This window comes from Triturus cristatus, chromosome 2_2 (genome assembly GCF_964204655.1).
Source record: "Triturus cristatus chromosome 2_2, aTriCri1.1, whole genome shotgun sequence".
NCBI lineage: Eukaryota > Metazoa > Chordata > Amphibia > Caudata > Salamandridae > Triturus > Triturus cristatus.
This window is the reverse complement of record NC_140582.1, coordinates 1068803713-1068819973: the sequence shown is the minus strand read 5'-3', so window position 1 is coordinate 1068819973 and position 16261 is coordinate 1068803713. Positions and strand designations below refer to the sequence as shown.

Below are 16261 nucleotides of genomic sequence, written 5' to 3'. Positions count from 1 at the left end.
ATACCGCCACTTTCCACCGACGAATCAACACGTGATTGAGGGTTTCTTAACAGCATTGCTGTTGCTAACCCTGGTTCTTTCAGGACCTGTGATCCACTCCCCATTGATATTGAAACGTCTTGGGTAAAGAAGCTGAGTGGGTCATACCCCTTCTTTCTCCCTCCTTTTGATTTATACAGTGCTAAAGACACTAGTCAAGATACAGTAGAGAGACTGACTGAGCTATATTTAACTATTTTATATATTTCTGGACGATCAGCCGTACCTGCTACGCTTGATCACTTCTGTGGTAGCCAAAATACTTTTAAGTTCCAAAAAATAAAATCAAAACAGAAGCAATCCATGTGTAGCCAGGAGATCGGCAAATAGCCAAGTAGATTTATATACTCTCTACCAGATAAAGATTGAATATTTTAATGTATGCTCATCTTTTCAAGTTACTCATGGAAAACAATCTCAACATTTTCAGGTAGCTTAATTTTCTTAGGGATCACAATCTTTCAAATCACTTGACCCGTCAGAGGTGCAGCGCCGCGCCCTAAACGGAGGATTGGGAAAATTACTACATGTAAGATAATCATATGTTTAAAGAATAAAGAGTGGTACTCCAGGTCTCCAAGTCAAGGTGCACACCTCCATTAAACTAAAGAACAAGTTGTTGCACTCATGAAATTCAGCTATGTTGGACTGAAATGGCTTACATTACCATGCAAAATCCTTTAAAACCATTATTTTGAAACAAAATCAAAACAAATTAGCAAAGCTCATTTTCATTTTATTTATTACAATGACTAGTTTGCTCCTGCTTTGTTGAATGGATCATCTCCTGGTGAACTGATCATAAAGTCTCCTACAACAGTTCAAGTGCTCTTGTACATTCTTTTAAACCACAGAAAACGGAAGGACTGAGAAGGCGGCACTTACTAAAGGGTTTTAGCCCCCTAACTAGCTTACTTTGCTCAGGCTGAAAAAAAGTCAAGTAGTGAATTCATGGACATTAACCCGGTAGGTTAATACAACATTTGATCAAAAAGACTGAATGTGTCAAAATATTTTGTACCTATTTCTTAGTATAACAATGCAACGTAAAGGAGGCAATTAAGTAGTTTGGACCAGTAGCCAACCAAGAGTTTCAATCAATCTATATTGCCTGATGCTCGCAAGTTTGACGTATAAAGTTCACCTTTCTTTTACACATGAAGCTCTGAATAAAAAAAGGAACTTTTACCCACACCAGAATCAGTGTAGAGTAGAATATCACTTCATAGAATGCCCTTCTGAAAATTCATTTCAAAATAGAGATGCTATCTTCAGAACTGTAAAAGCCGTAAAAACGCAAAATATCTTAGGCCATTTTTAATCAAAAATTACTCCTTAATGTTCAAAAATAACATTTAACCAAAATTCTTTTGTCGATGCAATGATCAACATATTAAACAGGTGATAGTCACTTCCCACCCTGCCTGAAATGTCTTCTAAAAAAAGGCCAAGGCAGCAGATCTAGAAATCCAGAGACCTGGACTGAGTAAAGAGAAAGTCCACCATTATATATTTCAGTCATTGAATGCTGAGGCTCAGTTGTTTTCAATCTGCTCAAGGTCCAAGTCTCCACAGTCAAGTGGAAAGATACCCTCTTCAATGCTCTCACAATCACTGGTGTCTTCCTCACTTTCACTCACAGCAGCTGCTTTCTTGTAATCCCTTGAGTTGTGGCCAACAGGATGTTGCACAAAATGCCTAGCTTCTTCTAACTGCTCCTTCATTGGACTGGAGCCAGGAGTTATAATGTTCATAAGGTCGTTCGAGTCACAAGGAGATGACACTATTGTCTTCAAGTGCGGGTCGTCATCAATATCTTCCTCGTAGTCTAGGGAGCAAAGGCTTTTGGAATTTTTCAGTGTCTGCAATTAAAAAGAAAAGTGTCATTCTTCACATTTTTAGGCTTTTTCAAGCAAGATAATCAGTTAAGAAATTACTGCTGCCTCCTATTTACCATATCGACATATCTTTCCTGTGGTCCAATACAGGACCCCAGGGCCAATAAAGACCATTACCTGGTTTAGTCGCAGCTATTTCTGGAGAGCTCTGGTAAACAATACTCAGAAACCGTGTCCTAGTGAACTTTTGTGAATGATGGAATAGGAGTATATGGCACATGAAAGGCAGGGTATTCAGAAAGCTGATTTACCATCAACTCCTATCCTCCCCCTCTTTTTTGTTGACAGTAGAAGGTTTCAAATGACAAAAACCAACATTTGAAGTTCGATTAGGGAAGCTTCAAGGACTGGAACAAAATGAAACCCATATCATTGTGGTACAAAGCACGAAAAAATGTCCAATGGCAAGGTCATTTTTTGTCGTGTAACCCACTAAAAGCAAAATTGAGAAAATTAACCACAGGATTGCAATTCTACAAACTGAGTATGGTCGAATAAATTGCTCTCATACCAACCAAAACCATTTATCGGGAAAAAAGCACCAACTTCATGCACTGCACAAATTCTTATTTTGCGATTTAAATACCAACTTAAAGCAAAGTTTAATGTAACCATTTACGTTTCTATTTTAATCTACACCATTTTAAACAAGGTCAACTATTTCACAAAGACATTTCTGGAGGTTAAAACAGAGGTCATGTCCAAGTAATCCCCATTTCCCAATGTGCGGACTAAAATGTGTTACAGACCCATACAGAGGTACACAGAGCAATACAATTTCGGAGAACCTGCATGGTAAAGACTAATCCCCTGCCGAGAACTAGCGTCCTACTAACCTGCTCTAAATGACTAGCTTTAGGTTGCTGATGTGTAAAATCAAACACAGGCCCTTGGGTAAGCCACTTTCTAGCAGGCCAACTTTGTAACTTGAAGGTGCTGCAAATTCTGAATTGCCAACAGTAAACTAAAAGCAACTGCAAGCCAAAAAAAAGGATTATAAAATAAAGACAAAGGTGAATTAAATTTGGCCAGGTACACATTCTATATATACACGCTTCAGTGTTCCGTTGCCCAAAAGTACAGAAAGCAGTTTTAGGCAAAACCACAGGGAAAGTCAGAGGTCAGAAATGGATGACTTTGTAGCTGCTGTAAGATTTCCCTGTCTCCCTGGACGACAGTGAATTGTGCTAAAGAAGCAAAGTGCAAGTTGAAGCCTTTATCACACCATCTACTTGGCAGGGATGTGGTTCATGAACATGCTATGCTGTGGTTGCAAAGAAACCCAATCATCTTACCCGTTAAATTGATGAAAATGGAATGCAATTAAGCAAGCCCACAGCAACTTTGTTACTTAGCAATCACTCAGCGTGGCAACGGGCCATGTGTCGTTACCAGCAAGCTCTTGTGCCACTTGCTATGTAGCCCTTTAACACTCAAAGGGCACATTTCTCTGGAATCTTCTGTCCCCATGTATAAATAAGACTTGACAAACCTGCCTTGCTGTTTGGATTGCCCGTGGATTCCTTGCATCTGCACCAACGCCTCGCGGAACCTGCTGCGCGGGTCCCGCTTCGCAGAGGGGCGCTCTCCTTCGTGGGCTGTTAGCTGCTGCTGGGGTAAGACAGGGGCTGAGGGCTGCGAGCAAGAGGGCTGGGACTACATTTCCCAGGAGTCCCAGTAACCCCGCCCGTTCCACCTGGGCTGCTCTCCCTCCCCGCCCCCAACGACCGGGTGATCACCGTAAGAGCCATATATTAACGTGTGAATACCGCTGCGCGGGAGCTCGCCGGGAGAAGGCCGGGACAAGGGCGGGACCGTCTGTGGCCGTCAGGGGCCGTGTGAGGCCGGGCCGGGCCACCTTCCTAACATTTACCACTCAATATTTATAACATCTCATGGTATCACCTAACAGACGTTTTAAATGTTTATTTTGTAAACATTGCATCTGACCATAACCAGGCTTGTGTCCTCATTGTTAGTATAACCGCTTTGACCTAACTTTGCCCATTATTGTACATAATTTGAGGTCTGAGGTTGGTGTTAATTTGGTTATTTGTATATCTAAAGATGACCCTAAGATCTGGCAAAGAGAGGCAAGTCCAGGTCTCCACCTCTAATGGCACTTTTACGGGTACAATTGACCAGTTTTATAAACGCTCTACTGCCATACTGGAGAAAGAAATCGCTCTAGTTGAAAAACGTCTTTCACTAGATATAATTACAGGCAAGCGATCCTCTTGGGAAAATTAATGAGGCAGTCTCCCCATTCCGCTTTCCCTTTTAGACACTGATAGCAATGATGTTAATACAGATTTAGTGCTTGTAACTGTTCCTGAGACCCAAACTGTGGAGTTAGCGGGGATGGGTCAAGATAGCTCATATACCACTGCACATGATAATATGCTAAATGGAGGGACTACTATTTTTTTAGACCAGCCTGGAGAGAAATCAGGTCTCTCGGACTCACCTAATCTTAATATCAGTAAGGAGCAAGTGACTTCCCCTCCCCTTTCACAACTTCTACCCTCACAGAACCCTGGGAAACGTAAAAGGTTAGACTCTCCCGACTTAGTTGAACATATTGAGGGGGCGGGAAGTACTATTGATTCACCTATACAGTTGCCTAATACTAATGTGGTGGTTCAACTTGAAGACCATAATACCACAGTTAGTATTGCAGAAGGCATACTTCTGGCTAAGATAGAGTTACTAATGAAATCCCTGCTCTTACCACTATTCGAAAGGACAAGACTATTGAATACAAAAATGGATTCCTTGGATAGGTTGGTTAAAGATAATATAGCATCTACAAACAGAACTCTTGCCAGTTTAGCCCCCAAAGGCTTGCCCCCCACTGCCCTGTCATCATCGAAGTCTACTCTGGTGAATAACAAAGCAGGGGCCTCAAGTTCAAAAGTGGGACCCACTACGTTAAAAGCCCCGCAGCCAACAACTGTATCGGCCCCCAAGAAAACAGTTAGCTCTGAGGGTGCACCTAGACAGAAGGCCGCAAAGCAACCCCAGGCCAAGAAAACTCTTAGCAGTCACGACCAAAACATCCGGCCCTATATCAAACCTATCCCGAGGAAACAATGTGTTAATCTCCCCCCAGAGTCACAGCCTTACACCATCATCTTAACTGGCGTGGCTCCTTTAGTAGATGGTAAAAGAGAAACACACAAGGACCTCTACAATAAAGTAACATTCTGGCTTAATAAAAATCGCCCGCTTCCACCCAACATGAATCCTGAAATTCTTAATGTAAGAAGGGTGGATTGGATAGGTTATGGTAAGAAAGATCTTGAGGGGGACTGTGTGGTGATAAGTTTCAGAGAGCCATGGGTGGCTGAATTTATCAGCAGGGAACCTAGATTCGGAAGAGTTGGGGATGTGCAAACATTATTGTTGAATTATTTCTATCCTGCTTTAAAAACAAGTAGACCCCAAACCCCATTTCAACATTCTAGAAGAGACAGGCCAAGAGGGAGATTTCACTTTGATACCCCAGTCTACCCTTTGTTTCACCCGCACCTCACAAACCGGTTCGCTCCGCTATCCGGCTTGGAAGGTGTGGATTGACTTGACAATCTACTACCAATTCCCGGGCCGAGTGAAGTTGTACTGAGTTCCCCTAACCCTACTCCATCTCCCAGGGCTGAGATTGTAACAGGGCTGAGTGGTAATTCCCAAGGGGAGGTAGAAAGGGTAAAACTTCCAAATCCCACATATAGACCCCTGGTCCCTGAGGAGACTGTGAATCCATTTAACAACTTGCCGAAAGAAACAAGTAATACCCTCACAGTTTTGTCTTGGAATATAGCGGGATTAAAAGGGAAAATGTCTGAGGATGACTGGGGCTCTTATGTGGACTCTTTTGATGTTATCATTTTACGGGAAAGCTGGTCAACTGATGCTATCTTTCGGGTTGGCTATCTTAACTACTATAAACCAGCCTGTAAAGGACCTAAAGGTCGTCCTTCAGGTGGTCTGGTTATTTGGATCAGACAATCCCTAGCCTTTAAAATTATAGACATTCCTACCTTAAGTAGTGATATTCTTGCCTTGAAATGGTCTGGTAAAAATAACGAGGACTTTTTTCTGATTAACATATATGCAAGAGGGCAACCTGGTGGGAAGCCTGCGAGAGCAGCTAGCGATTTAGATTCCCTATTAAACAATATTACTAGCGACAAATGTATAATGGTGGCAGGTGATTTTAATTGTTCTTTTGAACCTTTTCCTAGTCTTGACAAAGAAGGATATGGGGAAATCGATCAAATTTGGAATATTCCACCATTATCCATCCCTCCAATTAAAAAAGTTACCGAGGCCGCAATGCAGTGGTTAGGCCTCTGCCTTGAATGGGATCTGCGCGCAGCTAACGGTAGAACTAAATCAGATTCGATGGGAAAGGTCACTTTTGACAATTCCCAGCATTCGAGCCGTATTGACTACTTCTTAATAAAGATAGAGTTTTGGAAAATCCTAGAGGATATGGAAGTAGTCCAAAGACCTGAAAGTGACCATAATCCCCTGGCAATTAAATTACTACTGAATGAGGGTCTCAGATTGGATTCTGCATCCACTACCGTTACAGCCGAGGCTGTTCTCACGAATGACTGTAGAAGGGTACGCTGGACTAGGCTTATAGACAACCCTACCGTATTAGAAAGGGTTGCGGTGGAGGTCTCAGCAGCCACCAATTCGATGGTACCCATAGTTAACGAAGGCACTTCCCTGGAAGAAATAGGGTCGATCCATGAGTCTGTTTAATAAGATTAAAACTTTTTTTAATGAACCCACAAAAGGAAGGAATAATGGTCCAGTACCAACTAGGACCAAATGGTATGATAAATCTTGTCGTCTTGCCCATAGCACCCTAATAGCTGCTATTAAATCCAAGTCAGCCAATGATATTAGGCTAGCTAGGGTTAATTACAAGAAAGTACTTATAGAGGCAAAAACCAACTGGGACGAACAGCGCTGGTTAGATTTATACCAAGCAAGCACCTCATCTAACCAACAAAAATTCTGGGAGGTTGTGAGGTGGGGTGGGACTGGGGACTCGAAAGTCCCTGTTAACCATGTGCCTGCAGAACAATGGGTCAAGCACTACGCGACGCAGTTTAGTAACACGGTACGGATCTCCCACACTTGGGAAGATGCCAGTGTACAGACTGCGGTGCCCATACTTGACCACATTGTCTTCACAGAAACAGAAACTGTAGTTGCTCTTAAACGAGTCCAGAACGGTAAGGCCCCCGGTATGGACTGTGTCCCAGCGGACCTTTTTAAGTATGACCAGGTGCATTGGGTTCCGTACATAACTACCCTAGCAAATGCGATAGCTAGAGGGACCAGGATCCCAAATTCATGGAAAGGGGCAGAGATCCTGCCCGTGTATAAAAAAGGGGACAAAACTGATGCTGGAAACTACCGACCCATCAGTCTTATTGATGCCCTACAAAAGGTAGTGGCTAGAATGCTTTTAGGAAAAATCGACACCTGGATGACCGAAGCTGACATTCTCTCTCCATTACAAGCTGGCTTTAGGGCTCACATTAGTACTGTAGATCAGATCTTAAGATTTGTTATGATCTACTGGAAAACTGTGTTTTTGAGAGGTGGCACGATATACGCTGCATTTGTGGACCTCAAATCAGCGTTTGATTTGGTCCCCAGAGGAAAGATGTGGGCTGCATTAAGAAAGATGGGAGTTCCTTCTGCGCTCCTAGAATTTACCATCAGGATGCACGAGGGAAATTTTGCTAGAGTTAGGTGGGGTCGCCAGGGCCAGGTCACAGAACCCTTCCCTGTGACTCGTGGAGTGAGACAGGGCTGCGTCCTGGCCCCTACCCTTTTCATACTTTTTATTAATGAAGTGGTTAAGTTTCTCTCAGAAACCCCTACCGATGCCCCATCACTGGGTGGGACTAAATTCCCCCCTTTTAATTTTTGCTGATGACACGCTCATATTGGCTAAAACACAGAAGGGTCTGCAGGTAGCTATAGACAAATTTGTGGATTTCTGCAATGAGAACGATTTAGAAATTAACATCAACAAAACCAAATTTATGGTCTTCACAACGAAAAAACCACAGAGGGGCAATGTTACGATGAACGGGTCTAGTCTGGAACAGGTTGAAGTTATGACCTATCTTGGTGTGACAATGGACTATAGATTACGCTGGAAAGCGCAAATAGCGGCGCTTAGCTTGAAATTTACGCGTCTGTCCGGTTGTCTGGTGAAGGAGCAGCGGAGTTCTCTGACCAAAAGGGTATTGCCCGCTCTTAAAATATATAGTGCAAAAATCAGCTCTGCCATATTATACGGGGCTGATATATGGGGTTGTGTGGACCTGGCTGTCCTTGATAGGATACAGAACAAATTTTTCCGAAACCTAGTCAGTCTTCCTCCATCAACACCCGCTCTACCACTATTGATGGATATGGGGTTCCATTCAATTAGACATCAAGCCCAGTACAGGATGGTGGCGTTATGGAGACTAATATGGTCCACACCGGAACTTGCCATGTTTGCCCAAGAGCTTCAGGATGTTAGATCACAACAGGGGGCAGGTGAAATTCCATGGTTTAAGTCAATTAGAAACACTCTTATCGGAATGGGCCTCCCCCAGTTGTGGTTTGAGCCGGGCGCTCACATCTTTCCCTCTAAGAAAGATTTTAAATCTCTCTTCTGGTCTATGGTTAAAGATGAACACGTTGCTCTTTCAGAGAAACCGAACCTGACCGGTCTGTTCCTGCTACATAAAATAGTCCCTCATACCGAGTGCTTTTGGGATGTAATTGTCAAAACCTTAGATAGGAAACTTTACTTTCAGTTCCGTCTAGGTACATTGCCATTACGGGCCTTCACCAGTGGTTGGCAGAAGCCGGCGACTTCACTTTGTCCATGTTGTACTGACCATAAAGAAACAATAGGTCATTTCTTGTTTGTTTGTAATGCTTACCGTGAACCACGCCACAAGTGGCTAAAGCCTATATGCTATAGATTAAAGACCCGGTCGAGCAGTGAAGCCTTGCTCATTCTAAGAACTAACACCTCTGAATGTCTTTCCATTGGATTGGCCAAATTCCTTGGATGGGCTTGGTTATTAAGGTCTAAGACAGTTTGTAACATACCGTCATGAAAAACCCATATAGTACGTTACTTTACTAGATTGTGTCTCCGACCAGTATTGATGTTGTGTCTTTTTATATGCATTTGTTCAATAATAATCTTCTCTTGTCGTCTTTATGCACATATTTAATTTAATTGAGGTTTTAATCAATTCTTAATTCTTTTTGTTTTATTGTTCTTTACGCTTAATTTTCATATAATATCATTGATTATGTAATATTGTTATTATTTATATGTATGTAAATATTTTGTCTTTTATGAAGAATATTCGAAATAAAGACGTTAAAAACTGAAACTGAATAAGACTTAAAATCAAATGAAAGAAAAAAAGGCTTTTGCACTGAAACAAAATCAGCAAATTTAGTAACTTCATTTTGACAATTCACCTTGCTATCAGACGCCCTAGCCGAAGGCCAAATGAAAGGTGGAGACTGGGCTATGGCTCAGCCTTTCCATTTCAGTAGCGTGTCTGAAGGGAGAGGGGCTTTCCTTGTGCGCGTGCACAATACCAGTGTAAAAACAGATCCCAAATGTAAGAACCACGAGAAATGTCTGGAGCACCACGAAGGTACATTTCATTGACATTTGCAGTACCCTAAATTAAGAGTCATTACACTACACCAGGTTAAGCTTAGGGTGCAACTCGTTGCAGTTTTGAGGGTTGCCCTTAGCAGAAGTGTCGTGCACTTAAGGTTAATGTAGTACTAGGTATAAACTAGAGCCTGGTGTGGTTTCATGACTAGCATTGGTCTTTCATGAGTCATAGCCCCTAGCCAGACAGTACTAAGAGCACAGCACACTGTACATCTCAACAAATACTACACATGAAGATGGTGAAAATACGGCGCAGGAGCCTATTCTTTGGTTCACGGGCACTATTAAATTCATGCTTTTATTACAGCACAAAAGCTGAAAGAGTGCTATAGACCCATATCACAGCCAAAGTTGAGAATCTCCAGTGTCAATGTGCCACAAACTGCACGTTTCAATATTTTTTGCAACAGAAAATATTAGCCTATTTAATTAGATGAATTACATACCTGGCACTGTTCTGTGGTTTTTATTGCATATCTGTTTTTTACATCTGTACAGAATCACTGCATAAGCCTCACATGCAAAGCAAAGTAACTTTTAGCGGACACAAACATTCACCCCACGGGCCACCTCAGTGCTGAAGACAATAGAACAAACTAAAATCAACAGCAATTGGGTGGACTAACAGTGACAGCATTAACAGAATATGTCATATATTAAGAGATTTTCATAAGGCACTGATACAAAACTTGACACGAGGGTTTGTTATTGGAAACAAAATTAGAAGGGGAGGGGGTCTTCTTGCCAGTGGAGTGTAATTAACAAATGCACATGGACAAAAAAAAATGCTGGAGGTTAAAGATCCACGGATTCCTGGACAGAGCATGCAGTGGGGCACATAAAATAACCCACATTCACGTTGCACTCATTATGCATCCATGCAAATGACCCATTATCAATCTTTAAATAAAAGTTCTGTAACTTTAGCCCAACCCATGTACCAGAGCTTCGCAAACCTACAGATCTTCTGAAAAAGAGCCTGAGTAAAGCATGGGTTTAGCTAGGTAAGCAGCACTCTGGAAGAATGTTAGGGACTGGACTGTGGTATCTGTTCCAACCAGAAAAGTTCCAACCAGAAAAATTAACGCCTTCTGAAGCGGCCCTTAACTAAAGCACAGAGGCCTTGGGGCCTAGCTCAATAAGCTTTATTCCACTAAAGTGGGCCTACAATGTCTGCACCCTTTGCCCTGCAGCGAGTGTTGATAGATAGCACGGATTGGGGGAAAAATTGAAAGGGACATTGCAGCATCTTTAATATATTCTAATCTGGAGACCAGTTTTTTTTTGGGGGGGGGCATGAGGGGGAGGGGGGGGGGGGGGGAAGTCAGCAGGTTAACCTACCATGGGGAGAAAAGAAATACGTGAAACTGCTCGACTTAAGGACTGTTGTGAAAAATATGTATCCGAACAGCTGAGCGAGTGACTATTTAATCTGGACTGGAGAATGAAGCAGTTTGAGCAATGCATTAGACAGCACCTACTCTATTTTAATTCCGTACAGTTTTCTGCGAACAAAAGGCATCGTGAGTGATATAGTGCATTCAACTACTCATGACGTATGCACAGCAAGTTGAGACTGCACTGGTGGTTAATGCGCCTGTTGCCGAGACGAAGGTCTCGCATGTTTGACACCCAACAAGGGTGAATGGCGGAGCGGGCCATTCTTTCTTTGCTCTAAAGAATGTTATTTTTACAGAAAGCAGCTCATTTCTCTGATCAATAATACACGGAGTGCCTTTGACTTGGTGAACCTGCTATTGGACAACATTGAGACTTTAGAATGAAATGCAAACCAAGTTAAAATTATGTAAAAGTATAATCTATGCAAACATTTAGATCTCCGTATCCGACGACGGATACTAACTAGTGAAAAGTTCTAGAAATTAAATTGTATCCAAAAACTGGAGAAGTTCACAACAAGTAGCGCATAATAAAACCGCAAGTGGAAAAATGTAAAGTACTTCACTTCACATCTGTCAGTTTCACGCCCATTCCTTAATCAATGGACAAGCCCTCAGTGCTCTGGTGGATACAACACTCGTTAAACCATTGTAAAAGCATGGCTGTATTAAAGCTAGGTGAGGCACGTTCACTTCTTTTCAAGCGTGTTCGCCTCAAATAAAGAATTCAAGAAACATCTGTCGGCCGCTTTTCTGGGCTGGGGGATTAAGTGCATCACGCCGTTTCATACAGTGTCAAAACGCAGCTGTCTTCATTCATTCGCCATTTCCACAGCGAATCTGACTGGCATTTATGGTTCCGTGCCAAACAGCACACAAGCCGACCTGGAGGCTTACAGTGGGGGCGCGCCGTGGGGTCATTTAACGTGCGACTTTCCAGGGACGCAAAGAGATGTCACTGCAAACATTTCAGCAGGTGAAAAATGTGTGAAAAGCGACCGTCCACAGCGTCCTTTGCTTCAGTCACCTAAATCACAAATACCGCCACTCCGGCCTGCCTCAGCCCTGCAAGCATTGAGGAGCCGGGGACACAGTCTCACTTCATTAAATGACATTTTTGGCCCAATCCTGCATTGTGATCGCCTCGGACGTTCCACATGGAAGCAGAGCGGCAGATGCTCACCGAGCCCGCCACCTCGCCAATGTTTCATTCACTGGTCCAGAAAAAAAACTGGGCCTTGGAGCGCCCATTCACTGCTAAGTACCCCCAGCCTGTTCCCTCCTGTCACAGGACAAAGTGCTGGCTTGTCTGCAGCTCACTTTTGATGCTCCATTATCATCCCTAGCCACGCCCCCGCCGCCCCTTCCCCTCTTCCCAAGCCTGCTGGAATTTGAACTTTAAAATGGATGCTCGCCGGGGTGACAAAGGATGAAAAGGAGACCTTTGATTGTTGAAGCGTCGCTGAAGAGGAAGGGGCCGGGCCCCAACCTGGCAGGGTCGCGGCGAGCGCCGCGCGCGGTCCGCGCCAATGGCCCGCTCCGGCCTGCGGCTCGCTATTCAAGCTCGCCGGGCCCATTTACTCCCAGAGTGCGCGAATCTCTCGGGTTTCTCCTCGCGGCATTAAACGGATCCCTCGAATGGCAGGAGAACGCCAAAGCCTGGAGCAGCGCCAAGGAGCCGCCAGCAGCATGGAGTCAATTCATTCCTTATTGATTGCTGGCAAGATTTACAGTCCACGGCATTATTTCGATAGGGGGGGAAAGGATTCCGAGTTACGTTATTTTCAGCGACAGTCTTTTTGCACATAAAGGGCGCTTTTGTTTCAAGTTTTGGAAGTGCCTACGGCTTACCACCAATACAAGAGGAGTTGCTGCAGATTTCAAAGCTCGCTATATTTATTGTGTAGACTCCAAGAAGAGCCCGCTTTCTCGTCACCAGCACACCACTGAAGGCTCTCTCACTGAAACGAACACAAGAGTGGATAACTGGCACTGCTGCCCAAAAGAGCAGTGCAGGCCCCTACACAAAGGATCTCTACAGAAGTAGCAAGAGCTCATTAAACACGCGACGCCTCCCGAAAAATGCACATTTCTGATTTGTGAGGAAGATGCGTGCCAACTTTCAACTTCATTAAGCCCATAGACCAGTCTGTAACCGGTAGGTTTGTCGGGCCACAGTGTCTTTGTGGAAGGGGCGAGAGATGCAGAATGGGGAGGGAGCAGCTGCTTGCAGGCGCCCTGCCTACACGGGAGGAGAGATGTGCATCAAACTTCAGCTGCCACCCGGGCAGGCGGCTCCAAGCGCCACCAAATTACTCTTCAAACTCAAAGGGCATTGTGCTCCTGCCATGGGAGATTGCGCCGGGGGCCGCCTCCGCAGGACAAGGTGCGCAAGGCTTAACGGGCAGCTGCCGCTTCCTTGAATTGGATTCAAGGAATGTCCCAGCCACAGTGATTAGCTGGGCTTGTGTAATCTAAACTCAAAGCCGGGGCATTGAAATCTCGGATTCACGGCCACGAACACGTCTGCCCAGAGGGATTTGTTCCAGGTTCGAGCTAGAATGCGCGGCTGCACATCACATCCTTTGCCCGTGGGCTCTGGCCGACCAGTCGAAGCTCTACCTAGTTCTGCAATCTTTCAGCTGTCAAACTTAACCAAAAACTCCGAGCAACTGGATCGGAATAAAGCATTTGTTAATTCGTCTTTAAGAGCAAACCCTGATGCCAGTTGAGCGCTAGAAATAAATAACCAGTAGGTGCAACAGGAAGGGGTTTTTCTGCTGTACGGTGTATTGGCTGGAAGTGTTCACACGAATACGAGGACAACTGGAGAGGTTGGGAAAACTTCCACAAGTGACCTTTGTAGCTAAACAAACATCACAGATCTGCAAACGCAGAAGACAGACCGATCTTAAAAAGGTCACCAGTGGGATGCCAGACGTTACACAGAGAAAAGCATTTTGAGAGCAGGTCACAATGAAAGCAGTCATTGGGCAGAAGCGCAGCGGACACCTGGGCATGGCATTATGGAAACCGAATTCAAATGTCAACACGATTAGGAAATTCTACTAATTTTATTTCGAGTAATAGCGTACAACCCAAGCCACAGAGTAACTCAGGCTTTCATAGTCTGACATCGAAATAAGCAGCACTAGACAGTACAAAATGGCTGACTTGGTAACTTAAACTCAATTACCATGTTAGACTGCAGTGTGACCAGGCAGACAGCAGACAAACAGCCGATAGTCAATACAGCTCATTGTAAACTTCTTTCTCTAGCCACAACACTTGAGATCGTCATAAACTTACAGGCTGCTGCAGTCTTACTTTAAATACAACAATGCCAAAAATCACCAGTTATTCAAATGGACAACCATGCTTGCTGAGCCATTATCATGGGAACCTTTATTTTCCCCCCAACATTTATGTTCTCATGTTCATATATCCAGGAACGTTAACAGCCATAGAGTCAGCATGGACGTATAGTGGGACATGCTTAATGTAAAGGACTGCTAAAGAGGTTTGGCTGGACAGGGAGAGTCCGCCTTTCTTAAAGCGTGGTAAAATGAGTAGCTGCGGATCCTAATACAGGTCAACATTGGAAATGCAAGCACCATAATAACACTGAACCAAAAGAAACTAACAAACAAACAAAAAAAAAAAAGTGTAAAGTGACAGCCACTAATACTGATTGTAGGGCCACCTTTCCCTACCAAGCTTTAGTACCACAACTACAGACTGGGCACCTGCTACAGAGTGCACTGCAATTGGTGGACAAGCTCGCCCAAAGTACTGTGTGATGGAGCGAGTCTCTAAAAAGGCATCTGTAGCAAAGTGCCTGTTTTGACCTGGGTAGCCCCCACTTTTTGCCTGGTGTAGGATGCGATTTTGAAATGAAAGTGGACTGGGTCCCTGCCAACCAGGTTTCCGGTGCCAGATCTCTCTCCTAAAACTAAGTCTACTGGCAAAACTTCAGCTACCCCAGTAAGTATCCAGTAAATGGTACCTAGGGCATTGATACTTAAGAGGGTCCTCTGGGACTGCAGCACCAACTATGCCACCCCAGAGACCACTCACTAAGATCGTGCAAACTGCCATTGCAGGCTGTGTCTTGGTGCAGAGAAAACCAAAGAGTCGACATGGCACACAGAAACGTGTTCCATGTCCACCTACACTGCATGAGGTATAGGTAAGTCACCCCTACTGCAGGCCTTCTAGCCCTAAGGCAGGGTGCACTATATATCTTGTGTGGACATATCTGCATGGGCAGATCTGACCAATATCAACGGATGGCCTTGCTATTCTAAGTGCACGAGGAAGCCATAGAGTACATGGGCTGGATATTTGTCATTACGAGTCTCCTAGCTCCATGATGGCTTCACTGTACCCTAAGATGTTTGGTACCAAACATATATTAATAAATTCTAACTGTTGCCAGTGCTAGATTTATTAATAAATGCACATCGGAGACACCTTAGAGGGATCCCTGAAAACCTACCAAGCACTGGGGTTGGTCTCTGGTGGTGGAAGGCTGGCTAAGACTAGTCAGACAGGTTTCTGAACTCATGAGGTGACAGCCAGTGCTCTGAAGCCTTGAAACAGCCTGCTCTGAGGTGCTTCACACCACCTCCAGGCCAAGATGACCTTGCAGGGCGGGAAGCTTAATAAAGTGATGCAGCCTTCGAAATGCGGCCCAGGCAGCTCCAGATAGTGGAGGATGTAAACCTTCCTCTCCTGCTCCACATTTGGCAAGAGGACAGGTGGGAACATTAAGAGGTGGGTCCCCATTCTGCCTGCACCAGAACTAAGGTGGGGCAGGTGATGTGGAGCCCTCTTGCTTTCCCTCCATCTTGGTTTGTTAGGGAATTAGCCTATTAGGGTCAGGATAGTGCCCCTTTCTACATGAAGACACCCTAAAAGAAGGTAGCCCATTGCCTACAATCTGTCACCCCCTTTAATGCCCCTACATTTAGTATTTATGCGGCATGCCTAGACCCTGAACTTCGATCGGATGGACACAGAGGACAAAGAATAGCTGCTGACCAGAGGACTGAAGAAATGCTGCAGAAATTTGGTGCCAAACCATGCCTACTGCCTCAAGGACACTGGACAATTGGGGTGTGCTGTTTTGTCCTGTAACTCCGAGGCTTTCAAGAACCCCAGAACTCCTCCAGCCTTCTACAAATGGC

General features: G+C 44.3%; 1 protein-coding gene across 2 annotated transcripts in view; it reads right to left on the bottom strand.

The window, feature by feature from the left end:
• Nucleotides 1-754: 754 nt before the first annotated feature.
• Nucleotides 755-16261, bottom strand: part of FAM53A (family with sequence similarity 53 member A) — a 100984-nt gene continuing 85477 nt past the window's right edge. For both annotated transcript variants that reach the window (XM_085642587.1, XM_085642586.1), the window contains exon 5: nucleotides 755-1901. In XM_085642587.1, the coding sequence (XP_085498713.1) occupies nucleotides 1575-1901 (327 nt within the window). In that variant the 3' untranslated portion in view covers nucleotides 755-1574. The remainder of the gene's footprint in view (nucleotides 1902-16261) is intronic.